Source organism: Pteropus medius, unplaced genomic scaffold, assembly GCF_902729225.1.
Source record: "Pteropus medius unplaced genomic scaffold, Ma_sr-lr_union100, whole genome shotgun sequence".
Lineage (NCBI taxonomy): Eukaryota > Metazoa > Chordata > Mammalia > Chiroptera > Pteropodidae > Pteropus > Pteropus medius.
Genome location: NW_024342469.1, coordinates 4533408 through 4560992, shown reverse-complemented (window position 1 = coordinate 4560992; position 27585 = coordinate 4533408). Strand labels below are relative to the sequence as shown.

The following is a 27585-nucleotide window of genomic DNA, read 5'->3' as shown; positions in this document are numbered from 1 at the left end:
TCGAGCCTTCATCAGGGGTTCAAGGGAGCAACACATTGTCTCCAGCTGTCCTCCAGGATGAGAGGGACGCCTTCAAAAGGGTGGAGGCGGCGGGACCTTTCATCCTGCCAGGGACCAGCCCAGCCCGGCACAGGGGGAGCTGTGACTGCTGCGTCAGGGAACATCTGAGCGTCAGTGGGGACTTCCTCCTGGGCCCTGTTGGAGTCCCCCAAGTTCCTCCCTTCTCTTCCCCTTCTGCCTTACGGCCTCCAGTGTCACCTGCCCATTCACCTCTTCCTCTGATCCTAACAGACAAGGATCATGCCCATTTTGTAGAGATCGAAACAGACCGAGGAAGAAGTGATGTGCGTCCAAGGTCACAAAATGAGCATGTGGCAGAGCTGGAACTGGAAGCCCTGATGCCAGGCCACTCCATGTCAGTGAACGAGCAAAAGAACCAATGCAGGAGAATAGGTGAGCTCTCCAACCCGGGAGGGTGGTAAGCAGTGGCTCATGGCAGGACCACCATGTGGGACGTGAGGGGCAGTCCCCAGCCAGAGGGCTTTGCACACAGCCCAGAGCCCGGGTTTGTCCCTTGCTTCTTTGCCAGCTCAGAAAATACATGTATTTTCTTTCAAAGGTATTCTAACTTTGCACACGAGGAATATGCAATAATTACCTAATTCACATTGATTGAGTCTTTGTCACAAGCCAGGCACTGCAGTATGTGCTTTTCAAAGCTCATCTCACTTGGTCTCTGCATCACTCCTGTCAAATAAGCACTGCTATTAACCCTACCCGACAGGTGGGGATACTGAGGCCCAGAGAAGTCACTTACTCCAGGCCACACAGTAAGGAAGTGAGGGATGCAGGATTCAAAGCTGGCCAGCTGAGTCCCTACTCTCCTTCAGGGCTGGGAATGGCATCCATCTCCTGATCTCGGGCTCCCAGCCCAGGACGTGGCACGGGGCAGGTGCTCATGAAATCCTTAGGAAAGGAATGGGTGCTAGGATCTCTGGCTTCCACCGCCATCTAGAAGCTCTCACACCCACCCCCACCCCGACCTGACTGCTCTGTCTGGATGGCTGCCAATCATCTCAAATGGAACTTGGCCAAACCAGCTCCTGAGAGTGCCCCCTCCCCACGCCATAATTTGTCCTCCGCCAGTACTCCCCACCTCGGCCGTAAAAGCAGAGCCATGTGCAAAGTGCAGGCAACGCGCTGGCGGTCAGGCTCCATTCCTCTCTCCCCCTTACCTCTTGCTCATCTACTCCAGCAGCAATGCCCGTTGGCTCTGTTTTCAAAATAGATTCTGAATTCAACCACTTCTCACACCTCTGCCACTGCTACTCTGGACGGAGCCACCAGCATCTCGGACCAAGGACACCACAGACGTTTCTCTCTCTCACCCTCGGCAGCACATTCTCTACCCAGCAGCCAAAAAAGCAAATCCCTTTCAATGAAAACGTCAATCAGATTACGTCGACCGCTGGTTAAAATGTCCATGGCTTCTCAGTTAACGCTGAGTAAAATCCCAACTCCCTTCTAGGGCCTACAGGGCCCTGAGTGACCCAGCCCCGCCTACTTCCTGACCTCATCTCTAGTCCCTGCCCTCACTCCTGATGCTCCAGGCACACTGACCTACTGCCGAACTCAACTAGCTTGTCCCCGTCTTGGGACTCTGCACGTGTCCTCCCCCTTCTGCCTGGAGGAAGGAGCGTCCCTAGATTTTCAAAGGGTGGCTTCCTCCTCCTCACTGAGGCCCCTTCGCCACGTCCCCACCTGCCCTTGAATGTGGCAAACCTTTGTAGCAACCTTGACCGGTGGGGGTTGCTGCGAACCTTCTGTGCACTTGCGTCTTCTTCTCGTGGGACCCAGTTGCCACGCCATGAGGAAGCCCACCCCAGACCACGTGAAAAGACCACAGGAGAGGCTGCCCACAAGTGTTCTGGCCGACAACCAACATTGACCCCTAGACATCAGCAAAGAGGGCTCCAGATGATTCCAGCCCGTCATCGAGACATCCTACGCCTTCACGTCCTCCCAGCTGAGGCCCCAGACACCGTGGAGCAGAGACGAGCCAGCCCTGCTGAGCCCTGCACGAATTCCCAATCCAGAGAACCCGCGAGCAGAATAAAGCGGTGTTTTATGCAACCAAGTGTGGGTGGCTTTCTGCGCAGCCGCAGGATTAGAGCCCCCCTGGTGCGGGTGGCTTTCTGCGCAGCCGCAGGATTAGAGCCCCCAGCCGCTGTCGCCCCCCCTCCCACCGCGTTCCATCACGTTATTTCGTTTTACTATTTTTCACTGGAGTTGACCTGACTGAACTTACTGTACTGAGTCACATGCGTACTCGTTTATCGTCTTCCCCCTCACGACGTCAGCTCATGAGTGTGGGGACGTCGTTGCTCACCACTCACCGTATCTTCAGCATGTAAAGTGGCAGGTGCCAGAACAATTGTTTGCAATACACAAACGGATGGCTACTAGGTGGATGGTGCGTGTCATTGCTGATATAGCTGTTTCTGCCTGTCATTAAGAGTTGTGAATATCCGTCTTTCTCACAAACCTGGGAGTCCTGTAACAGATGCCCCATATAACTCACCTCCATCTCTGCCATATGCCCAGCATGGAGGTTTGCTGAGCTTGAGGGCCCAGGTTACAGGGCGCTTTTACAAATCCATTTATTCATTCACTCTACAAATATTTATTATATGCCTACGACATACTAGACACAGCACTAAGTCCCAAGGAGGAAGACGGAAATAAATAAAACGACTTCTGCTCTCAAGGGAAGAAGAGAGGACCCAGCAGAAAACCACAGTGGATGTGTGCACAACGCAGCCCCAGAAGACTTTGGAGCAAAGGGAGATGTGGGCTGGGTCTCAAATGACGAATGAGCAGGACCGAACAGGGTCCATGATGGGGGGTGGGGGGTGGGGCGTCACGAGGGGACAGCTGTGAACAGCAGGGATGTGGAGAAGGACTGGCTGGGTTTAAGGAACGCTCGGCCAGAGGACACCCTGTGAGAGGTAAGGGGAGGAGGCTGGTAGGGCCCTGGCCTGAGGGGCCTTATGAGCTAACGGGCAATGAACTGGGGGCGGGTATTGTGAGTGGAAGGAGGCACGAGGCAGAGTTCTGGAAGAACAGGGCTCTGTGTGGTCACTGGGGATAAGACAGTGTCTCAAAGCAAGCTCAAGGGTGACACAGACTCAGACAGGGTGGCAAGCTCCTGCCTTGGCCTGGGGAGGCAGTATGAGCCGTGGGAAGGAGGTGCCTGCCCTTGGTGTGAACTCGCCGGAGTGAGGGGGGGCCCTCCTACCCCTGGCTCAGCAGATCCTGGGATTCCTGGATGCCCTCAGGGACTTCCAAGCTTGCAGGGCATGAGTATCTAACACCCTGTGGAAGGAAGTCCCCTCCTGAACCCAGCCAGCCTCCCGGAGCTGGCGCTGTTCCGGGCACTGTGGAGGAGGGGTGGGCACTGGCTTATGGGCTTGATCTGGCAAATGTGCAGACTCGGGCTCTGTTCTCAGCTCTACCACTGCTGGCTGTGTGATCTTATATAGGTCCCTCTCCCTCTCTGAGCCTCGGTTTCCTCATTTGTAGGAAGGGGCTACTAGTGGCTTCTGTCCGTGGATGCTGTGAGGACCGAATGAGAGAACACGAACACAACGTCCTGGTGACTCTGGGCACACAGCAGATTCAACCAAAGTTCCCTCAGCGGACTGTCTACCAAGCACAAGGCCAGGCACAGAGCGAGTGCCGAATACATGTTCACAGGAGAGCAGGCTCTGGTTCATGGAACAACTTTCCTGCTGAACCCGGCTACAGATGACTTCTCTTCATCAGGAAAAAAAAGTGCTGAGAAGCAAGTCCAAAATTCAAACTGTGAGCAACTTGAGAAACATATTTTTCAGCAAGTCAAGGTAAAGATTGGGGTCGAAGAAAACATCTGGCTAAGTGAACTAATGGCTTTAGAGAAAAAGGAGCCCTGCTTTGTGGAGACGGGAAAAAATTATCCACTGCTGGTTTTAATTTGGGATGAAAAAAAAATCTGATTCTATTAGCCTAAATATTGCTCTTATGTCCAATTGCATGGAGTTTGGAATAATATTTTTCAAACAGAACTACTGCTATTTCAAGTAATTACAATGCTAAAAGCAGTCATTTGGGGTTGAGCAAGGATCTCATCATGGTTTCAATTCCCTCTGGTGTCATTTTCTGTTATATTTGAGAAATTCCTCAATAAAGATGTCAAATAGAGAGAGGGTTTTGCTCCCCGGAGGACAGATTTGGCCACCCTCCAGGACACAGTCCCAGGCAAGCCATCTCCACAAGAAAATAACCTCGTTTGCTCAGGAGAAAAGAAAAGGTTCAACTGTGAAAACTCCGGCAAGAAAATAACCCTTAAGCCGTCAGCCTCATTTCTCCTAATTAACTCAATGCTTTTCAAACTGTGCTGATCGGGATTTATTACAGCCACCGTCCCTGCGGAATTCAGCAGTGGCTGAGAGAGGAATGTTACAACCGGACAAGACTCTTGACCCAGACTTCTGGAGGCAGGAACAACAGGAGAGGCAAACGGCCTGACGGTCCCCAGCGGGTGATGGGTTGTGGAGTGGGGCTCGGAGTGACTGACCAGAGACGGTCAGGACTGCACAAGGCGGCGAGAACCGTCCAACAACCCAGTCAGCCTCTCACATCCAGCACCCATCGGGAGCGGGCTTCCAGGGGGAAGCTGTATCAGGCAGCACGAGCACAATTCCTCCTGAGACGAGCAGGTAGTTAAATGACCGAAGCAAGTAGTTAAATGTCGTGAGCAACAGGGAGTGGTGGGGACTGTAGCAGACAGGACAGTCCAGCCCCACCCGAGGGGCAGCTACAGCTCGGCTCCTGCCAGTTGCCACCAGTAGCACACTGAGACTGAGACCTGCCCCTGCCCCGGGCCCCGTGCTTTGGGGGTTCCCCCTCCACCCATTCTGTGACTGCAGACTCCCTATGGAGTAAGAAGTCCACGGGCAGTCACGTGCACCTGGAACCCACATGCATCCTTTCAGACTACATTCTGGGTACCTGAGACCCTAAAATTCCCTGTCCGAATGGCCCCACGCCTGTCTGTTCTCTCAGGGACAGATGACACTTAAGACCAAATAACGGTGAAAGAGAACTGAAGCCTGGTGGGTGTGAACAGTCGACCCCAAACCAGGAACTCATGAGCGCTGGTGCCAGAGCCCGAGGCTACGTCCTCACGGTCCAAGCCCAGCTTCCTCCTACCGCCTTGTTTGTTTTACCAACACTTATGGAGCCTCTGCGACCCCCGACACCGAACCCAGCACTGTACCCAGCACTTCTACTCGGCATTTCGTGGATGAGGGAGCCGAGGCTCCGTGAGGTCATGTGGTCAGTGCAGTTTGGGGCTGGTTGGAACCAAGGTCTGACTTCTCTAGAGCTGGAGTTTTGTCTTGAGAAGGAAAAAGCGCAAACAAAAGGGGTCTGTTGGGAAGGGTCCGCCCTCAGCTAAAGCACAGGGGTAACAGAGAGCGCCTTTTCTCAGCCGCCGTGAGTGACTGAGAGCCCCACGGTTACGATCTGCGCTCAGTCTGAAAAGAATCCATTGTGAAAATAACGTCGAAACAAAGACTCACACAGACTTCAGTAGTCTGGAGGCACTGGGTGTACCTGCGTGGCCAAGAACACAAGGGCCTGCAGGCACAGGCTTCTGCGCAGGTGACAGTGCTGTGGCCAAGAGTGCAGCCTGGGTGCAGGCGACAGGCCCTGGACCCCACGAGGTCCTGAAGGTGGCAAACCAGCTCTCCTCAAGGCATCACCTCTGGAAGTCAGTGGTCAGATCGACGCCCATTGCATTTTGGGTGCTCGGTGCACTCCTCTAGATGCTCCGCATCCACGGTCTCATTCAACCCTCGCGAGAACCCTAAAAGGCAGGAACTAGAATTCTATTTCACAGGTGAGGAAACTGAGGCACAGAGGTGACGTGACGGACCAAAGGTCACACAGCTGACAACTGGCAGAGCCGGGATTGGAGCCCAGAACTGGCAGTTCCCAAGGTCTGTCCTTTTGACCACTGGAGGATATGGCCTGTTGTCTTATAGGGACTGTCAGCTCTGTCTTCATGGATAAATTGTTACTGCAATGTACTCTATCATCTGAAAAAGGGGCAAACAGCTGGTAAAGCTAAGAGCTTAAGATTTGGGGAGGAGTCAACAGATAACACTCGGACGGTAATTAACGATAAATGTTGTACAGCTCCAGTTCTTTACTATCGGATCAAAGGCTCTGCCTACTTCCACCGCCCCACCTCCTGCCCTTCCTGCCACCCCTCCGAGCCCAGCCTCAAGGAGCCGCCTACGGCTGTCTACACAGGCTGTGCCCTCCCCCAGAAGGCCGTTCCCCAAACTCTGCGGTTTCTGCTCAATGCGACGTTCTCTTTAAAGCGCCGCCCCCCCGCCCCAGAATCAGCCCCACTCCCACCTCCGACATCGCCCCATGCAAGGGGAGGTCTTCGCAGGCCCCTCTGGGCTTCGCCGGCCTGCTGTCCAGACCTCTGTTTCTGTGCTTATTGTGGGTGTAATTACATGTTCACAGATCTGTTTCCCATAACAAGCTCATCTGAGATCCAATGGGATTAAACGAAAACAGGCAGGGAATCGAAGGCCGACGCACCACGAAGAGGAAAAGTCTAGGCTACGTGGGACGTGGAGCTCCCTACGCCACGCACCGGCACAGCAGCTGGCATGGTGGCAGGTACCGAGCCCTTTCTGGAAGCACCACATCAAAAGCCATCAAAATTCCAAATGATCCTTTGACCCAGTAGTTTCACTTCTGGGAAGAATCGCTAAAGGAACGATTGAGAAAACAAAAGTAATGCCCAGTTTCATCTCCTGAAAAGGTGGCGGAGTCACCTAGAGTCATACTAATGCCTGTTTGTGACTATTTGCACCTACTAAGTATAATCACTTGACTTCATCCTCACACACAACCTGGGGAAGCAGGCAGCATAATCATCTCTGTTTTACAGTGGGGAGGCCTGGGGCTCAGACGTCATGATGACAATGACAGCTGCCAGTACTGACAGCCTGTGCCGGGCACACTTCTCAGCCATCTGGGCACGATCTCAGTTACTGCTCACAACAGCCTGCGAGGTGGCTGCTCTTCACATCCTCCTTTTGCCAGCAGACAAGTGACTGAGGTCCAGAGACAGACATTAATACGTATCTACGGCCACACTCGTGCCAAGTCCATAGCCTTACCCGCGGGGCTCCAGCCATCGTGCCCTGGGTTACTCGGCAGCCAGTAGCAGCAGAGTGCTTAGGGGACAGGTGCTTCTGCTTTGGAACCATGTGCTTTCTGCCATGAGATAGATGGGCCTCCTGCTACAGACTACGAGCCACCTCTGTTATGGGTTGAATTATGTTCCCCCAAGGGTGCTGGAATCCTAACCACCAGTACCCGTGAAGGCAACCTTTTCTGGCAATAAGGGTTTTGCAGACAGTCAAGTTAGGATGAGGTCATTAGGTTGAGCCCTAACCCAATATGACTGTGTCCTCATGGACAAGGGAAATGTGGCACAGAGACCGAAGTGCACGGGGCAAAGGCAATGTGAAAACTCAGGGAGAACGGGACCGACAAGCAAAGGGCTGCTGGAAGCTGGGAGAGGGGCCTGGAGCAGATTCCCCCTCGCAGCCCTCAGCAGGAACCAACCCTGCCGACACCCCGACTTCAGACTTCAAGCCTCCAGACTGTGAGAGAATAGACTGTTTCAGAGATTTCCGTTTTTGAAACCACTCAGTTTGTTCCTTTGTTACAGCAGCCCCAGGTTATTAGCCACTTATCGGATTACGAGGCGACTAGGAAAATGGGGCCAGGTATGAATACCTGAAGCTCACGTGATGTTAGAGAGAAAATCAAGGAGGCAAAGCCATGCTGACCACCTGATCACCACTCCCGTGAAATAACACCTGGGTGCAGAGGGCAGCCTGAGAGGAAAGTTACCAGCATCACTGAGATGCTTTCCACTTTTGTTGGGGTCCCTGTTCTACATTTCCAGTTTTATCCAGCAAGCTTATTATTACTCTTATAAATTTTATACCACTGGCTTAAAAAAATATTTTTGAACCACGAGAATCTGTGGGCTGAATTGTGCTCCCTCAAATTGGTATGTTGAAGCCCTAACCCCCAGTACCTCAGCATGTGACAATGTTTAAGACAGGGCCTTTACGGAGATAATTAAGTTAAAAATCAGTTAGGATGGGCCCTGCTCCAATACGACTGGTGTCCTCATAGGAAGAGATTAGGACACAGAGAGACACCAAATACTTCCACGCACAGAGAGATGATCATGTGAACACCTAGTAAGTAGGTGGCCATCTGGAGGCCAAGCCGAGAGGCTTCAGAAAAAACAGAACAGCCAACACCTTGATCTCAGACTTCCAGCCTGCAGAACTATGTGAAAACACATTCCTGTTGCTTAAGCACCCCCATCTATGCTATTTTGTTCTGGTGACCCCAGCAAATGAATACAAGGAACCGAAGGAGAGCTAGCCCCTCACACAGCACCCGACTGCAGGCTGGAGCTGAGAAACAGCAGGGCGTGCCCGGTGGGCAGGGCACGGCTGCGGCACTCACCCAGACAGTTGTGTCCATCGTGTGCCAGCATGAAGCCGTCGAAGCAGGTGCACCTGTAGTTCCCTGGGATATTGATGCACTCGTGGACACAGCCTCCGTTGTAGTAGTCATTCTCACATTCGTCGATGTCTGCAAAATGAGGGGCATGAGAGGTGTCAGAGGAAGAGCCTGAGGTCCCCTCTGCCCCCACTGCTAGAGCCACCTGGACAGGAGTGGCTAGGGGATGACTCAACAGTTATTCACTGGAATTTTTGCTGGGGGCTGGGGACCCAAAGGTTGCAAAGATGAAGATCCTGGCTCTAGAACAAGGCTGGCCACCGCCTTGAGAGCAGGACCATGTGCCAGGCGTGTGCGGGTTGACTTCCAGCACCCACCACAGTGAAGCGGGCAAGAGTCACACTGAGCTCCGCCTCCCTCAAAAGTCTCTCAGCAGTAACGGCATGTGGGGACCCTTTGTAAAATCCCTCAACTGGCTCACGTCAGCCTCTTTGAAAGCCTCCCAGAGATGGGGAGTTCAGTATCTGTGAAGCAGGGGGCAGCAAATAAAACGTCACCTACCACCAAAAAGTGTAAGCTCTGGAATAAGACAAAGTCCATACATTCTCTCTAAATAGTTTCCCTCCACGCCAGCATCCGAAGGCTGGATTTCTACTGCTCATTTCCTTGTTATAACAAAAGCTTGTGTCTCACAAACAATGGCCAACAGCCTTTGTAAAGGTCACTTTTTTTTTTTTTTTGGTAAGTCTTTTTCAACATTTCCCATCAGGGGTCAAGGGCTATCAGTTCTGGAGTTCCAGAGTGATCTGAGAGATCTCGGAAAATAACAGGAACACGCCTGGTTAATATTCAGGGACCTGCTTCCATACCCGGTGCCGCTGACAATACCATGTCATTATCTCGTCACATCCCACACTAACTCACTGAGGTGGGCACCATCATCGTTATTCCAATTTCACAAGGACAGTGAAGAAACTGAGGCACAGGGAGGCCAAAACTGTGACAAAGGACACACACCTCGGGAGTGGTACAAGCGGGATTCGAACCAATGCAGCCTGGCTCTGGGGCCCAAGGGGGACTAAGCCCAGCCATGTCTCTGAGAGGGGCGAGCAAGGCGGCGCCAGGGCACGGAGAGCCGGCAGCGCCACCCAGGACCACCCGCCCTTCCGCTGCTCCGCCCGGGCAGGTGCTTCCTGGGCTGGTGGGTCTCAACCCACCCCCACAGCCACCGGCACCTCCACAGGCAACGCGGCGAAGCATGGCCGCCGGGAGAGGAAAGCGCCACGGCGGCGGAACCGGAAGTGATGCTTAGTGGAACCGGAAGTGATGCTTAGTGGAACCGGAAGTGTTCCCGCTAAGCTAATCCGGAAGTGCCTCTCAAGAAGTTACTATGAGGGGAGAAGTGGTTCATCGGTCCTCTAGCTGGTCGAAGAGGGATTTTGAGGCTGGGTTCCAGCTAAGAAGCCTAGGATGGGGCCAGCTTGACGAAGGGGGACTAACGGCAAACCTGGCCGCTCCCTTAATTACCTGAGGTACTGGCACAGGGAGACACACCCAGCTCCATGCTCTCCATGCTGTTATTGGAGGGCAGAGCTACATAAAGTAGGGAAAAGCCATGGGGGCCAGTAAACGTTCACGGGTAGGAATGTTCATCAGGATGAAAGAGGCTGTTTCAGGAGGTAGTGAGCTCCCCGACTCGAGGTGACCAAACACTGTTTAGACACCTGCCTGCCAGGGACACTGCTAGCAGAGGGGATCGCTTTAGTGAAAACAGCAGCACGAAAGCTCCTGAAGATAGGTCTAGGCCGTGTAGCCTACTCCTGGTGCCTGCCCACCCGGTCACAGGAGGAAAGAACAAACTAGCCTGGGTCTCCAAAGTTATAAGAGACAGCGGCTTCTTCCTAATCTGCCTGTGGTGCCATCAGCATCAGCTGGGAAGCGACTCAATTTTGCAAGTCATTTGAATTGTTTTAAATCGTATGTTTAACGCACTTAAAATATTTAAGTAACGTTAAAGGAGGGTATAAGATTTTATGTTTGAAAGGGCCATAAAGACTGAGATATCGATTACTTCCCAATTTCTGCAGCCCTGACCTTTCACCAGAGCCGCAGGTATACACCAATCCAATCACCTCTCCCTGTAGATCTTCCATAGACATGAGAAAGGCAATGTGGCCCAACTTTAACTCATCAACCTGCACTTTCCTGGAGTGCCCTATCCCACTGAATATCATTATCCTTCCACCTCTCCACTGACATCTAATCAACTACCAAAGCATGACTTTTCTACACCCCTAACATGGTTACACTCTGTTCACTCGCCTCTCATTTCCACTACCTGTCATCATGGGCATCAGCTCCCATCTGATCTGAACCAGAAGCCCCCAAACCATTCCTTCCCTCTTTTCTTTCATTCAAACAGGTAACTCTCAGGAGAAGGTGGCCTGGTCCGAACTCCGAGGGTGGAGCCTGATCAATCTAACCCAAACAGCGCATGGCATTAGCAACTGCTATTGGTCCTAGGGTGGGCATATGACCTAAGGTGGATCAGTCAGACTGAGGGAAAGGACTTTTATTTCATGCTTGGGTAAAAGAATTCTCTCATTGTACCTTAGAAGGAAGTATGCAGGTATCTACTCATGAAGCATACAGTAGCCCATTTAATTTTCATAGCAACCCTCTGGAGTAGGTATCTTAACTCCATTTTATGGTTGAGCAAACTAAAGTGCAGAGAGGTTAGGTAATTGGTTAAGGTCATGTAGTAAGTGGTAGGGCAAGGATCAAAACAAAGCTCTTTCAGTCCATAAAGCCCATGTCATTTCTAATAAGTTAAATTGTCCATGACATGCCAGGCATTGGCAAAGTATTTTTAATATGTTATTTCACCCTTAGTACATTTGCACCGTGTACCAAGAAAGTATTATCCAATCATCCAAAGACCCATTCATTCCTCTATCTTTATACTTTCTCTCTATCCATACACATGCACACACACACAAGTACACGTGTGTGCACCTATCCATTTACCTAAATAGCCAGCCAGCCATGCATCCATTCATCCAAACACCCATCCACCCACCCATTATCAATCCATCTAGTCACTCCATAAGATACCTCTTCAAATACCCAGACATCTATCCTTCCATTTGTCTGTCTATTCGTGCAAAAATATATCCATCTATAAATATCTAGTCAGGTGACCATCCTTCCATTTATCCAATCACCTATTATTCTCCGATCCATTTATCCAGCCGAACATCCACCCATACATCCAAACAGGCATCCATCTAAATATTCAGTCAGACACCCATTCTTCCATTCATCTAAACATTTAAACATTCCTCCATCTTAACATCCATTTACTCATCCATCCATCCACATGCCTAACCACCTATCTATCTATTCATTGATCCAAACACCCACTCATCTATTAAAACACACACCCAAACACCTACCCACTCATTCACCTATCCAGCCAAACATCCATCCATCCATCCATCCATCCAAACATCTATTCATCCATCCATCAATTCCATCAAATATCATCCACCCAAACTGCTTACAAAATACATACAATATTTTTAAAAAGAACAAGATGTTAGGATAAAGTAAAAGAAATAAGGGTTGCAGAATAAGAGAAAGCTGGTGAAAATATGCAGAAATATATTTGGTAATCTCAGCACAATTTCAAAAGGTAGGCCACAAATATGGCTCTGAGCTTCCTAGAAGCCAAAGCAAGGAAGGAAACACAATCAGTTACAGAGTTACTGCATCCATACAATCAACTTAGAGCAGCTATTTTAATGGTGAAGTCTGAGAAAAATGTCTCTTCCCCAGATTAGGATAATCATATGCCCCACTTTGTCTGGCATAGTTCCAGATTTTTGCCTATTGTCTTGATGTAAATGTTAACAGCATACATTTCACTATCAAAATGATAAACCATTTGATCACCATATCCACTAGGCATTATAAAGAGATCACTGAAAAGTTAAACAACTCTAGCCTTTTTCTTCCTTTGACTCACCATGGCATAGGCCATAGTAGATACCAATGGGCTGAAGAGTACAGAAATGTTCGATGCTCATATCTCTTCCCATAATACATTCCCAAGGAGTTCCCGCACATCCCGGCATCTCTTAGAATGACCAGTTCCTCTCCAATCCCCGGGCCTGAGTGCTCCCCAGGCTTCTGAGGCCAGCCTGCTTTACCCCAGCATCCTGGGCAGAGAACCAACCCCGCCTTATTTTCTGTGTCTGTGCCTTAAATTTTTGTTTTTCAAGATCATGTGCACCTCCTCTTTTAATACATAAGAGATAAACATAAAGACAAATCAACTAAAAAAAAAAATCTCTGCCAAAGCAAGTGGATTTATTACTGTAATAAACATCCAAGAGCCACCAGTCCTGGAGAAGTCCTGCAGGCCTCCAAGACACCCATAAGACTCATACCACTTTTTAAGAATTATTCAAGCCAGATAATGAGGAAGAGGCAGATGGGGTGGGGAGAGGATTAAGAGGCAGAAGGAATGGAGGTGGGCAGAGCCAAGCTCTCTGGATGTTTACTCTTAAAGGACGATTGTGGGTTGACTTGTGTCCCCTCCCCCGCTCCTGAAGATGTGTTGATGTCCTAATCCCCAGTATCTGTGAATGTGACCTGATTTGGAAATAGAATCTTTGCAGATGTAATCAAGTTAAGTGGAGGTCTTCCTGGAGTAGGTGGGCCCTGGTCTGATGACTGGTGTCCTTATAGGAGGAAGGAAATTTGGATACAGACATGCAGAGAGGATGTTAGGACAGAGAACATCATGGCAAACCGCACAGACACAGAGGGAAGAGGGCCCTCTGATGACAGAGGCGGAGACGGGAGGAAACTGTGTGAGAAGCAGGTGTGAGTGCTGCTCCCATTTCGCTGATGTGGAGGCCAAGGCACAGTGTGGCTGACACCTCGTCTCCGGGCCCCCAGGCGGTGGCTGTATTCAAGCACAGGCTCTATCCCTGTTGGAGCCACATCCTTGCGGTACACGAGGTGAATACTTTATAAAAGAGCTTCATGCTCCAAAAAGCTGTTAAGGAGAAAGATGCAGAGGAGAAGCCACACATTATAACTTTTATTTCCAAGGTCTGTATCTACCCTCGGGGTTAAGGGGTGGTGACAGGGATGGGTCCTATGAGTGGAGAAAGAGAGGACAAAAGATCTGGTCACATGCTGAGGGCGAGGAGTCCAGCAGGTCTCCTGAGGCCTTGCTCCTTCTCCAGCCTGGATTTTTTTTTTTTAAATGAAAACTCAATTTCCAACAGAAAGCAGCCTCCAACATCCAACACAGCAGAGAAAAACAACACAGTGAGCTGCTCATTATGGGAGTTTTAGAAGGTCGCAGAGTTCCATTTTTCCTATATTAAAATGGCAGCGCACACACGATCCCACAGCTGTGGTTATGTGCCAACAACATTGGTTTGGAACTCGAGTGGGATGAGTTTGTTCTTTTTTTTCGTTTAATTCAAAATTGATTCTCACTGCCCTATAAAATATATATTCATTCCGTGGTGCCTAGGTTCTAAAAGATTCTATTGCAATGAGTCAGAGCTCCATCTCATTTTAATAATATTTCGGGGAATTTTTCTAAAAATCAGGACTGACTAGAAAGGGTCTCAAGGATTTTTTTAAAAATTGAAATCTAGTTGGTATACAATATTAGATTAGTTTCAGGTGCATAATATAATGTTTCAGCATTTATATACATTACAATGTGAAAAAGGATTTTTAAAGCACCCCGTCCTCCACTCTGAGATCATTACTGAAAACGTCTTCTCATTTCCCCTTGAAATTGGCATTTGTCTCAACATTCCTTGCAGACAGTAGAGACCAAACACTCTAACAAAGACCCCTTCGCCGGCTGGGCGCTAGCATTTCCTTTGTCTGGGGGCTTTACGAAAACCGTACACTCCACAGACCAGGCAACCGTTCTGGGAGAGACATGTGGCTTAGGAAGCTGAGTCCTTATTGGTGAATAAACCTTAATCTAGTTTGTTGGCTAATTACGCTCATGGGAAGGTAGGGCCGCCTAGCAGGAAGGATGAAGCCCCCGTCTCCAGTGGCGCAGGGTTAAGCTCTGGGTGTGTAATGACTGAGTAATGAGACCGGCTCTCTGCGGACCCCTGGCATCCATCCATCGATTCCGCTTCTGCCGAGACAAGGCTAGAAGTGGCCTAGCAGTTAATTATGGGAAAGGTCAAAGGTCATGTAAAACCAACACAAATCTACATACTTTTTCGTTCCTAACTACACACAATGGCTCAGCCAGGGGGTGGGAAGGTCCTCCCGCCCGTGATCCAACATGACCTCTCCCCGTGGCCCTTGCAGCTTCAGGCCACCATACTTGTGCTCATGCTGTTCCCTCTGCCTCGGGCTCCTTGTCCTCCACAGACCCCTACGTCCTCCTGCAGACCGAGCCGCAGAATCGCCTCCTCCCTGAAAGTTTTGCTGATCCCCCCTGCAGACACGACTCCTTCCCACCCTCTGGGCCCCACGGCCCTCTGAGCAGACACTGTCATTACTCTTGCTTGCTATGCACGTGTCCTTCGAGGCTGTGAATTCCATGGGCAGGAACCGCGCCCTGTTCAGTTTAGGCCTCAGAAGTAGCAGAGTATACTCAATAACGATCCGCTCAGCATTGAACGAGAGAACACCTTGACTGTAGCCTCTGCTGACTGGTGTGTCCGCAGTATGCAGGCCTTCACACATGACCGCCCCAAGAAGAGGGTCCCAACATCGTCTTTTTACAGCAGGGGAAACCAAGGCTCAGGGACGTTACCTGCACTGCCCAAGATCACACAGCTAATACGAGGGAAGCCAGGAAGAGAGTCGGGCCACCCGATTGCAAAGTTAATGCCATCTCGGTTACAAAGGACCATATATCGTAGGATTCTGTTTATATGAAGACTCTAAAAAAGGCAAATATATTAAGACAGAAAGTAGATTAGTGATTTCCCAGGGCTGGAGGGTTGAGAGCCGGAGAGTGTTGGCTAAGGGGTGCAGGGTTTCTTTTTGGGGTAATGAAAAGATTCTAAAATTGATTCTGGTGACGGATGCACAACTCTGTAAATATACTAACGGGCACGGAATTGTACACTTGATTTGTTTATTTATTTATTTAAATTATTTTTTATTTTTTAGGCGAGGCAACCCTTGGCTGACCTCACAGATTGCAAGGACCTTGTCAGCTTACGATCCCTTATTTTTTAATTTTTTACACCTACAACACCTGGTCTTCCTAGGTGGTCCCCCATCCAAGTACTAACCAGGCCCGACCCTGCTTAGCTTCCGAGATCAGATGGGATTGGGCTTGTTCAGGGTAGCATGGCTGTAGACTGAATTGTACACTTTAAATGGGTGAATCATCGGTATGTGAAATACCTTAATAAAGCTGTTTAAATTTGTTTTAAGTTAATGCTGCCGGCACTCTTACCCACTGTGCTGGCTGGGTCTTGGGGGCTCTGCTTGGATGCAGTGGAACCACAAAGATGCTCACTGACCTCAGATGCTACCTGCCCAGTGTGGGCTCATGGTGGGCTTTGTGGCTCCCAGGTATCAGGTGGGACTTGCTTACCAAACCCCAAGGACCAATTAATTACTCCCTTTCTCCCTCAGAAGCACCCTGAACCCTCCTCTGAGGGCTAGTCCCAGGCTCTGGCATCAGGCCTGCTGGATTCCAAAGCAGCAGGGTCAAGGGAAGGCTGACCTGTTTGAGCACTTGAAATAGAAGTGAGGAGGGGCCCCAGGGGCCTGCCAGCTCAGAGTCGAGGTTCCCACTGCCCCCCACCAATTACAGACATGGTCATTCTCCTGTCCCCTTAGCAAAAGGCAGGGGAGAAGCCCTAGAAGCCCAGACAACAGGCTCCGAGGGGCTGCTCTACAGACCCGACCTCCTGCAAACCGAACCAGAGAATAATGGGAAACGTGCATTTGCAGGAAAGCCTGAGCCACTGCTTGGAAGGGGCAAGCCAGGATCCTGGGGCTCCTCCGAGGCACTGTCTGGATTTTATAAAGGGGAACAAGCCCAAATTGGGGACTGAGGAACTAGTCACATCGGTGGGTCGGGGTTGACAGCAACTTGAAGCCAAGATCCCCAGCTCAGGCTTCTTCCCCTATCCTCCAGGCCACCCCCTGGGCTCTGGCAGCGGGAGAGCCTGAGCTGGCCTGGTGCCGTTCGATTTCATTCTCTCTCCAAATCCCCGGTAGTTTCTCTCCAGGAGTAATAAGAGTAGCAGCGTGGCATCTCTCCCACCAGGCACTGTCTAATGGCAGGGGGCTTACCCCTCACCGTAGCCCAGGCCAGAGGGGCTTAATTTCCCTCACCATAGAAAAAGAGACAGAGGCTCAGAGAGCTTAGGTGACTTGCCCAAGGTCACCCAGGTGGTAAGTGGCAAAGCCAGTACTGGAACTCAGGTGGGCTGGTTCCGGACCCCACCCTCCTAATGCTGACACAGTTGTTCGGAGAAGTAGCCACCTCTCAGTGACCGGGGAAGCCAGGGTCAAGCCTGCTCCCTGCCTTTTCCCTCACGCACCGACACCTTCCCCAGGCTGGCCCCTTGCCCTTGGCCCAGACCCTGGCCCAGACCCTGGCCCAGACCCTGGCCCAAAGGCACCACCAGCCCGGAGCGGGAGAACGACCTGGATGCTGACCAACGCATCTCCTATGAGGACAGCCTCGTCCACCAACGCACCGGCCAGGCCCAGGCCTGCCTGCAGGGCTGCCTATGGGAAGGGACGCCTGGCTAACAGTCCAGCTGGAGCCCACTTGCCACCCCCAGAGTCTGAGCGAGCACTGGGCACCACCACGGCAAGAAGCGCCCCCAAAGAAGTGGCTGTTTGCCACGGGGGCCACAGGGGCCTGGGGTCTTTGTGGGCAGCACACAAGGGCTCGACAGGTCCACAGATCTGCCAAGGTCACACAGGGCTGGCACCAGGTCTCCATAGATATACGTTCAGCTCTCTTCCCCCCTGCCCCTCCTTCACCACCACGTAAGGGCCAGGAGGCCCAGACAGAAGGCATGGCGGCTCCTGGAGAGAGAAGCACATCTCGGAGACTTCGAAGGTAGTAGGCCATGATCAGCACCAGCAGCCAATATTAACCAGGCCAAAAGTCCAAGCTGGCTGGCTGGGGTTTTAAACTCTCCTCCCGGGGGCTGCAGCCCTGGCCCATCTGGAGGACCCCCTCGGAGCACCCTCTAAGACCCCCTGACCTTGCCCGCACACACAAGCTCTCCAGCCCTCTTTGTCTCAAGGCCTTTGGGGAAGGCCGTCATCCATTTCAGTAGCATTCAAAGGCCAACAGCCTGCAGTTTATTTTCTTAGAAATAATGGTTTTTTCTGGTTAGCATTCCTCAGATGGAAAAACAAATACAGCCACTGTAATAAGGAGCGGCCAAGAGGAGGCAAGAGGGCCTGGAGAAAGGGGCAGAGAGGGGCCTGCTGCTTGGGGAGCTTGGAGATATGGGGGGTGGGCGTGGGGGCGGAGACCCTCTAACCCTAGGAGAAATGGGGATTTAGAGAAAAAAGAGAGCTTAACACGCAGGCACTGGTGCTGCCTTCGACAACACGCTCTCACGCACAGCAAGGCGGCTTTCTCTCCTCCAACCTCTGCACAAACGTGCGTTCTGCGAGGCAGGTGCCGCTGCCACCGCTGGACGGGTGAGGGACCAAGCCCCAGGAAGGCGCCGTCACTTGCTGGGTTTACTGAGTTCGCAAAGACCAAAACAGGCCTCTGCATCTTTGCTGCAGATGCTGTCACGGACCATCGGAGCTGGAAGGAATGCCCACGACCCGCTCTGCTTTCCTAACTCAGCCCGGATGACGCCTCTCCAGGAAGCCCTCCTTGAATTCTTCCCCCCTAGGCAGAGATGTTCTCTCTTCTTCAGCCCCACCGAGTCTGGTCTGTATTTCCATTGCTGGACTTTCTACAATCTGTGACGATCACACCTATTCCACTAACTGATAAGGTCAGGAAAACATGTTTTGGCCCCGGCACCAAGCCCGGCACATAGTAGGTGCTCAGTGAATATTCTTGACACTAAACTGAATCTGGTCCAGCAGACACATTTTAAAGATGGGCAAATTGAGGCTCAGGAAGGCGAACTTGCCTCCAGTGCTTAAATGCCAATCGTATGAGCTTTTCATTTTTCCTTTTGAAAACAGACATGGGCTCCAAGAAGCCTAACTCTGCAGCAGAGCTGGGACCAGTTGCAATCAGCACTGCCTAATTGCTAGCTGATAGCAACTTGGAATTTTAAGTCACATCCAATTTCTTCCTGCACGCTGGTCTGCTGGCTTTGAGCTCTTTCATCTCCAGCGGGGCACATGTTAGCATGCATAATTGCACGTTTTATAACTTAAAGAAGAATCCCCCTCCTGCCTACCTCCTACTGCCTTTCCTGACCTCCCAAAAAGCAGAATTTTATCTGCAGTTTCAATAAAGTATGCAATAATGATGATGAAAATAATTTAATAAGGTCATAGACATTATTCCCTAAGAAGGCCAATTGGTTTTAACATTTTTTTTTCTGATGTTGGACTAAGTGGATCACTGGGTATGTTATTAGTTTTGTTAAAACACTTAATAGCATGCCCTGTAATCTACCTAACTTCAGTGACTGACAAGTAGGCCCCGGGGGGGATATAAAATTCAGGAAGTGACTATTTACATTCATTACACACATGCTAATTTTGTGATCTCCCCTGCCCATAAGGTTGTCATTTTTTTCCTTTTTTCACAAAAAAAAAAGGGGGGGGCGATAATAACATATTTGCTATACTGCGGCCAAAACAAAAATTTATTTCCCCCAAGAGTTTTAATTATAGCATTTTGGAGAAGGCCCCAGTTGGAACTTACAAGTGGAATAAACCACTTGAATAAATGGTCTAAAAAATTAAGTACACATAGAAGGGGTGCCGTGCGGAAGGGGTGCTGTGCGCCACTGGTTCAGACTAAACAGTGATTATCCAGAGGGTCTTAGTTATTTAAACAAGCCATCTGAGGGTATTTGCTCCTCGTTTGGGGCCTGGTCCTGATTATAAATGAGAGCTTTTAATTAAGATTAGTAAGACCCAATTCAAGCTATAATTTGGTCCTTTTCCTTAGCCAATGTCTACGAAAACAAAGCAATTAAGGTTAAATGAGTTGAGCGTTTAAAGGGGATGAAATGCCCCCTCCTCACCCCCCAGCCTGCCCCCTCCTCGCCCCCCAGCCTGCCCCCTGGCAGAAGGAGCACAAACAGGCCCAACTAATTCAGACCAGGAGGCCAATGCAGAGGGCTGGCCCCAGCAACTCCCAATGACCCCTGCAAGGGGTCTGGTGTGGATACATACAAACAGCTAATGAACAGGGTGGCAGGGGCAGGGGGGGGTTGTAATGGAATATGCAAGAGCCCTGGGGTAGGGAAAAAGAGCTGGCAAATTGGAAGGATTAAAAAAAAAAACAGTGATGTTGGGGTGTGGTTAGGGAGGGTAGAATAACTGCTCAAAGCGGTTAGCTGAGTGCCGGGCTAAGCTAGAGGGATGTCATCTCCCAATTATACGATGGGCCATGTGCTTCGAGCTCCTCACTTTCACAGGACCTGGCTCAGAGGAGCCAGTGGCAGCGAGAAAGGTCGGGAGTGGAGGGGTGAGAATACAGGAAAGGGTCTCGGAGGTCCCCTCTCAGACTCCATAGCTAGGGAACACATCCCGGCTTGCTCAGACAGGGCGATGAGGGCCTGGCCCACTGCTGGGATCCCATGGCTGACCGGGCTTGGAATCTAGGTCCTGTTGCGTCTCAGCTGGGTGATCCGGCCACAGGTTGACCTCCATGGGCCCAGCTTCCCCAGCCAAACTCTGCCACTGGTCTATATCAGATGTCCCTGGACTAGTCCTTTCCCCTCTCTGGTCTCAGTTTCCTCATCTGTAAAACCTTCAGAGTTTGAGAGGCTCTGGGTGGCCTTCCTTATGTCCCCAAGATTGATGGCGGTCACTCACTGTCCACTAACACTAACTCTGGGCCCAGGCCTGAGAGAAGTCACACAGGTCAGTGCAACCCAATGTGACAGGAGCTCCGAAGGAGGAATGCTCACAGGTGACAGACGCTGGCTCACTTGTCTGGAGCTACAGGGAAGGCTTCCTGGAGGAGGTGACCATTGGGACCCCGCCATCCACCTTTTCACGCAACAGATACAGTCCTATGCCAGGCCTGGCACTAGGTTTCAGGGATCAGAGCTGAATAGGTCACAGACCCTGCTCATGAGAGGCTCACATTCCAGGAGGAGACACGGGGAAACATAAATGCAGGGTGACATGGGCCAAAACAGAGATGAACATGGGTCTGGAGAGGGCGATAAAGAGGGGTGGTCGTCTGCAAAACACGGGGGCTGCCCTGGGCTCCTTTCAAAGTTTCTTGCAACTCTGTATACCAATGAGTTTACCCCCAGTCGCTTCAGAGTCTGTCAAGATTCGAATCATCAAGAAGACACTGATTCATCCTCAGCCTGGCTCAATAGCCCGAGGCACCTCAGTCTGGCTACAGCAAGACCTCTGCCAGCATCAAGCTGACCACAGGGGCCCAGGCTGCTCCCCGGATGTGCAGCAGCTGCACATGTGAAAGCCCAGTCATCACCGCACGTGCACTGGCCACGTGGCATGACGGGCCCCGAAGGTGTGGTCAGAAACCATCCCTGGAATGGGCAGCGGGCTGCCCCGGGGGCTGGGTGTGCTCAAGGGATTTTTCACAACCAGCAAGAGTTTTCAGGTGATGTGGTTAAGGGTGTAAGAGGCTCATTCAGCCCCATACGAGGCTTCCCACGAGCTGGGTCCATTTCCCATGAAGAACCAGGGAGACCGTGGGAGCCACGTTCTCCGGGCACCTTTGCTGAAAATCGGTCCCATGAGCCTATCACAGTAAACAGCAAAGTCTATCGGATCCTCAGACAGGGTACTCATCTTCCCCAAAACTCCAAACGCAGCCTCACACAGCCCCTCACCAGCTCAGGACCCGCAGACAACGGGGCGTGGGGAGGGAAAACAGGCTTCATCTAAAGTGGAGGTGGCTGTCTGGAAGGCGCAGTGATGGATTATTGATGTCTGCTGTAGGAGTGGTGGCAGCATATTTGTTAAGCCTGGAGGAAGTTTAGTGGGACAAAGGAAAGCCTTCGGCACCTGTAATTTTCATTGCACATTCTTGGTAGATGGTCATCTGTGAATGGCACACGAGTCTGCACGTCTCCATGGGGATATGCGTATTTGCATACAATTGATCTGAATCGTCAACAAACCAGAACATCACATGTCCAAGCCCTTTTAGATCCTGAGAATGGATGGAAAAATACAAAGCCACACCCACTTTCATACGTTACGCATTATGATCATCGACATCATCACATCCTCATCCTTATCATCAGCAGCAGCTTCACCATCATCATTGGCACCGCCGTCCACAACATCAGCACCGTCACCACCACCACAGCCACAGCAGCTATTGCTTGTACAGCGTGTCCCATGTGCCGGGCTGTGCTCAAATGCTTTATATGCATTAGCTCACTCATTCCTCACACTATCTCTATAAGCAGGTACTTTTATTATCTATTTTACAGATAAACAGAGGTCAAGTAGCTTGTCCAAGCTGCCCAGGCAAGATCTGAACCCCAGCAGTCTGGCTCCGTGCTTTAACCACTATGCTCAATGGAATACGGACTGTTCATTCTCTCTTCTCAGAACGGAGAGCCAAGGTAGCGATAACCACCTGCAGAAAAGTCAGGGGGAGGAACGGGCCTTCCAACGCTGGGCTCGGGTCCCAACTCAGAAAGAGCCCTGCCCTCTCGGGCCTCCATTTCCCCATCTATAAACCATGAAGTGAATACCTGGGTGATTGCCAAGCTCCCTCAGGCCACCATTGCATGTAGCCTCCAGCTTTCAAGGCCTCCAGAAGTCCCTGCATGGTCCTCCGGGGAGAGCCGGTGGGGAAGCTCATGGCCCTTGGGTGAACACTCCAGCAGGCTCCATTGATTCTGACTGATGACTGTAGGTGGGTCCCCAGGGATGAGAAAACCTCAGGGCGAGTGGGACAGTGTCCACTCGAGTCCCCAGAACTCAGCCAGCACTCATTCTCAGAGGGTCTTGGGAGCAAGTGGCCGAACGATGACCCCCTTTCGGCTCCCGACAGTTATTCTCCATACCGTCAACATGGCAGCTCAGCGGGTAACGATCTGCCACCCATACGATCCTTACCTGTTCGTCAAGAACTTCCACTGATATATAATTTCAGCGCCTGCAGCCCAACCCAGACTATAAGCTCCTTGAGTGAGGGACAAGGTTGCATCGCACCTATCACCTTTGAGCCCTGAGCGACCTATCACATTCAAGCCTGAATCCCCTGTGAGAGGTGGTGAGAACAGACGATGACGATGACGTTGATGGTAACGACACCATCATCTGTACAGCAAGCGCACACTTCGCGTTGAGTGCATTCCGTGAGCCAGGCAGTGTGGTTGGCAGGTCCTGGTAAACTGCACTGCATTTCATTCAATCTTCAGGACTCCCTGTGGTGGGGGGTACTTGGGGCCCATATACCCTAAGGAGAAACTGAGGCTCAGGAGGGAGGTTCAGATCAGAGGTGGACGGCACCCCAGGACAGGCCAGTCCCTGCTGCCCTCTATCATTAGACGGTCAAAATCACACCATGGCAAGAACGAGCTGTCACGGACCCAGCACCCCACACCTCCCATGCCTCACATCCCCTCTGCGGGCATCATACAGGCAGCTCATCTCCTCTGAAGTGTCTGAGCCAAAGAGAGCCAACTCAGACTAAACATTTTCTATACGCCGATGCTAGTGCCAGGCCTGGCGCAGGCGCAGGGAACACAGGAACGAATGTGACAGATTCTCTGCAATCGAGGAGCTCACTGGGAGCCCAAATTTGACATCTGCAGTGTGGTGGCCACAACCCCAAGCCCATGACAGATTCTCCGTAAACGAGCTCACAGTTCAGTAAGGGAGCAAGACACGCAATTACAAGCCAGTCAGGAGTGCTGTGACGGAGGGTAGCCCAGGGGCTTCTGGGAGCAGAGTAGGTATTGCGGTTGAGTGTGTGTGTGTGTGTGTGTGTCAGGGGTGGATATCAGTGAAGGCTTCCCAGAGGAGGCAACTCTAAAGCATGATTAAGAATTAGCTAGAACACAAAGGGTGGAAAAGAAGCTCCAGGCAGGGGACAACCTGAGCTGGGGCTCAGGAACACGGAACGGCCCGGCCAGGACACAAGTGCTATTCAGTGCTTCGGGAGGGGAGGGCCAGAGGCCGGAGTCAGGCTGGAGACACCGGGAGGCCGCTGGCAGTGCCGGAAGCACAGTCACAAGCCTCCTCCTCCCATCCTCGCACCGAGGACATCAGACCCACTGAGCCACCAAGTGTGACTCCCAACTCAGGCTCAAGCACAGCGGAGAGCTGAAGATGGACGCTTGAAGGACACAGGGAAGCAGGTAGGAGACAACCCCCTGGGCAGAGGCTGGCAGGAGGGGACCTAAGGAACTGGGCTGGAGGAGGACAGGCCGGGATAGTGGCTTAAACCGGCAGAGATGGGGGTCACCCTTGGCCTTCTCTTGTTGGAGCACTGGGCCTGAAGGGGGAAGCAGAGGGTCAGAAAACAGCCACATAGAGCCACACCTGTGCCAGTTGGGACCTCCAAGCTAACCTCCAGGCCTTGCCAGGGGCTGGGCCAGCCCATGCCACTGGGCTTTTGCTAACATCTTGCTCTATCTGCCTCCAGCCTGGCCTCCGTCCAGGGGTCTGTGGGTAGGCGCCAGCTCCCCCCTCAGGCTTCTGGGCCCCAGGCAAGGCCAGGATGTGGCCAAACCAGGCCGATGTCATCTGCCCAGCACTCAGCCTTAAGCAGATGCCCAACAAATGAGGTGGATAAACAACGTCAGCGTCCCAAGGAGGCGTAGCTGCTTCTCTTACAGAACTCCAGCTCCTGCGAAGCCTTGTGCAGAAGGAACAGGCACCCGTCTTGTTCCCCTGTGTCGCTGTCCTAACACAAACCTCGCGCTTTGAAAAAGTAAGGGGCAGGGTTCCGGTTCCGGTTCCGGTTCGGGAGAAGAAAACCAGAGGTTAGAGACCCTTGCTGTGAGGATTAAGAGATGCAGGTTTGAGTACTGGCCAGGCCACTGTGAAATCTGGGGACCTTGCAGGAGAAGCTTCTCTTCTCTGAGCCTCTGTTTCTCTCATTTATAAAGTGGGGACAGACAGAGAAGATCTGGATCAATGCCGTCATCCCGGGGTGCACATCAGTCATGCGCTGTTTCCAGCCGCCCCCCCCACCCCCACACCGGCCCCGCCCTTGACCTGGGGAGTCAGAAAGACCACACAGACCCTTCTGGACAAATGCTCCCAAAGGTTCCATTCGGTTTGGAGGAACTTGGCTCCAAAGACAGCCGAGGTGGCCCTTCCCTCCCTGACTTTGAGCTCTCCAGGACGCAGTTTCTAGCGTCAGTCAAACCAGCACCCCGGGTGCAGGAAAGGAAGGCCAGACAGACAGACAGCACGAATCTACCTGTCTCTGCCCAAGCTCTTGTGCCTGAGCCAGCACCACAGATGCTGTGGCCGGCTACTGAGCGAGTCTTTTAGAAGCGGCAGGCCACACAGGGTGGTTTCAGCTTTGAAGTTAGGGACCTTGGGGATGTCATCCCAGGCCTTTACCCCACACACATCCGGTCAGGGACAGAAGGGCAAATATGTCATTTAATGCTTCATCTCAATTTCTTAAAAAAAACAACAAAAAAGTTTCAAACGTGGGGAGTTGGGCACCCCGTGACTTCAAATTCCATCCCTAGGGAAGTGGCCCAGGCTCCCAGGAAGCCCGCAGCTTCTGTCCAGAGGCCGAGAGAGGCCTGTGCTGTGGCACGCGTGGGGTGGGGGAAGGGAGGCTCAGCCCCTGCTGGCACTACACGTGGCAGGCAGCGGCCACCTCCAGCAGCCACGGCAGCCACAGGGTCTGGCCAGGAGGGCTGGGCTGGGCTCACCTTCACACTGCCTGCCTTCCCCCTTGTAGCCTGGCTTGCACAGGCATTTGTAGGACTTGGGTGTGTTCTGGCAGATGGCGTCGATGTGGCAGTCGTCCGTGCCCTCCGAGCACTCGTCCACGTCGACTGGCCCTGTGTGGGGGGCGTAGGGGAAACGCTGGTGAGGTGTGGCCTGGGAAGCAGGCATCGGACAGTGGGGCAAAGAGCACCTTCTGCCTCCTGCCTTTCCATCCATCATCAGGGTGATTAACCGTCACGGCTGTCACGTAACAATCTGGTGTGACAAGTAGCAACTGGTAGCATCTTCAGGGCAGCCACTCTGTGACAGGCTACCAAAATGCTGGGGCTCACTTATTTTCACGACAACCCATTAAGTCCATCTACTATGCCCACTAAAAAGATGGGGAAACGGGCTCAGGAGCACAGCAGGAAAAACTCTTTCTCTGTGTGTCATGCTCGCCCCACAAGCATCGCTCCAACACCCCGCTCCCCCGCACCGGACTCCCCTTATTCTAGAATTTAGAGCCAGAAGGATCTGTGAAGAAATTTAAATCTATCCCTTTGGGGTTACAGATGGGGAAACTAAGGCTAGTATGGACCCATGAGCAGAGGCCAAGCCAGGAGGCCCATGCAGGTGACCTGAACATAGGACCCCGCCCAGCCCCTAGGCTGTGGAAATACAGGATTTTTCATGTGGCTTCCACATCCTCAGCCTGGGGCGTCCTAGCAGTGAAACCCTCCCCTCAGCTGGGCCAACTGGCTCACCCATGGGTCTGATCTCCTCCCACCCTCTTTCCTAGGTGCGAAACTGGTTCTCATAGTCCAACTTACAAAGCCAAGTTCAGTCTAAGTTTTGAGGGCTCCTGGCACTCCCCACCTCCCACCCCCAACACACACATACGCCTTCGGTCTCGAACAGCTTTTGGGCAAAATAATGCAAAATAGATTTGTGTATCTGTGCATACACCCCAACACACACACACACACACACACACACACACACCCCTCAGACAGGGAGAGGACCCTAGGGGCACAGGACAGCAGAACCAGAAGAACCTTAGCTATAATCTAGGTTACAGATGGGGAAACAGGTCCAGGGAGGTTTGTTGTAGTTCGGTAGCTCATTAGTGGTAGAGACTGGAGCTCAGGTTCAGAGCTCGTCTACGTACTATGTTACTTCCAACTAGCTATGAATGACTTACAGATGGACCACAGACAGATAGAAGGACCCAGAAAGGCAGCGCAAGGAACTCTCTGCAGCCACAGTCACCCAGGGGCGAGCCTGGGGAAGTCCTAGAATATCCTCTTCTCTTCATGCCTCTGGCCTCCCCCTAGGCTGGTCCTCAAGAATGTCCGCTCTTAGTCTACGGCCATGCCGCCCTGAATAAGCCCAATCCGGTCTGATCTCGGAAGCTAAGCAAGGCCAGGCCTGGTTAGTACTTGGATGGGAGACCACCTAGGAAGACCAGTTGCTGTAGGCGAAAAAAATAAAAAAATAAGGGATCGTAAGCTGACAAGGTCCTTGCAATCTGTGAGGTCAACCAAGGGTTGCCTCGCCTAAAAAAAATAAAAAAATAAAAATAAAATGTCCACTCTGAATTACTTCCTTGGCTGGCATTGGGGTTCTAAGCTTGCATGGGGGGGGCCTCTCTAAGAGAACCACTGCTCGCCCAGGGACTCCTCCCTACTTGCCCTAGTCCCCCAAAGGAAGAGAGGCATTAAAAAGAAACACAGAATCACCTCCCTGCGTGCACACACACACACGCACACACATGCATGCACACATGCATGCACACACACATGCATGCACACACACATGCATGCACACCCATACACACGGCAGGTGGCATCACTTTTCAAGGTGATCATTTCTGCTCAGGTCAGTAGTTCATCCCCTACAGCTGCCCAAAGGAAGGTGGAACGGGGGGGG

General features: G+C 51.8%; 1 protein-coding gene and 2 pseudogenes across 2 annotated transcripts in view; 1 reads left to right on the top strand and 2 right to left on the bottom strand.

Moving 5' to 3' along the window:
• SCUBE1 (signal peptide, CUB domain and EGF like domain containing 1) overlaps positions 1 to 27585 on the bottom strand; it is a 115396-nt gene that overhangs the window by 85691 nt on the left and 2120 nt on the right. For both annotated transcript variants that reach the window (XM_039863237.1, XM_039863236.1), the window contains exons 2-3: positions 25656 to 25787; positions 8620 to 8748 (exon numbers count right to left, since the gene is read on the bottom strand). In XM_039863237.1, coding sequence (XP_039719171.1) covers positions 8620 to 8748; positions 25656 to 25787 — 261 coding nt within the window. The remainder of the gene's footprint in view (positions 1 to 8619; positions 8749 to 25655; positions 25788 to 27585) is intronic.
• On the bottom strand, positions 15869 to 15987 carry LOC120603057 (uncharacterized; annotated as a pseudogene).
• LOC120603095 (uncharacterized) lies at positions 27018 to 27136 on the top strand (annotated as a pseudogene).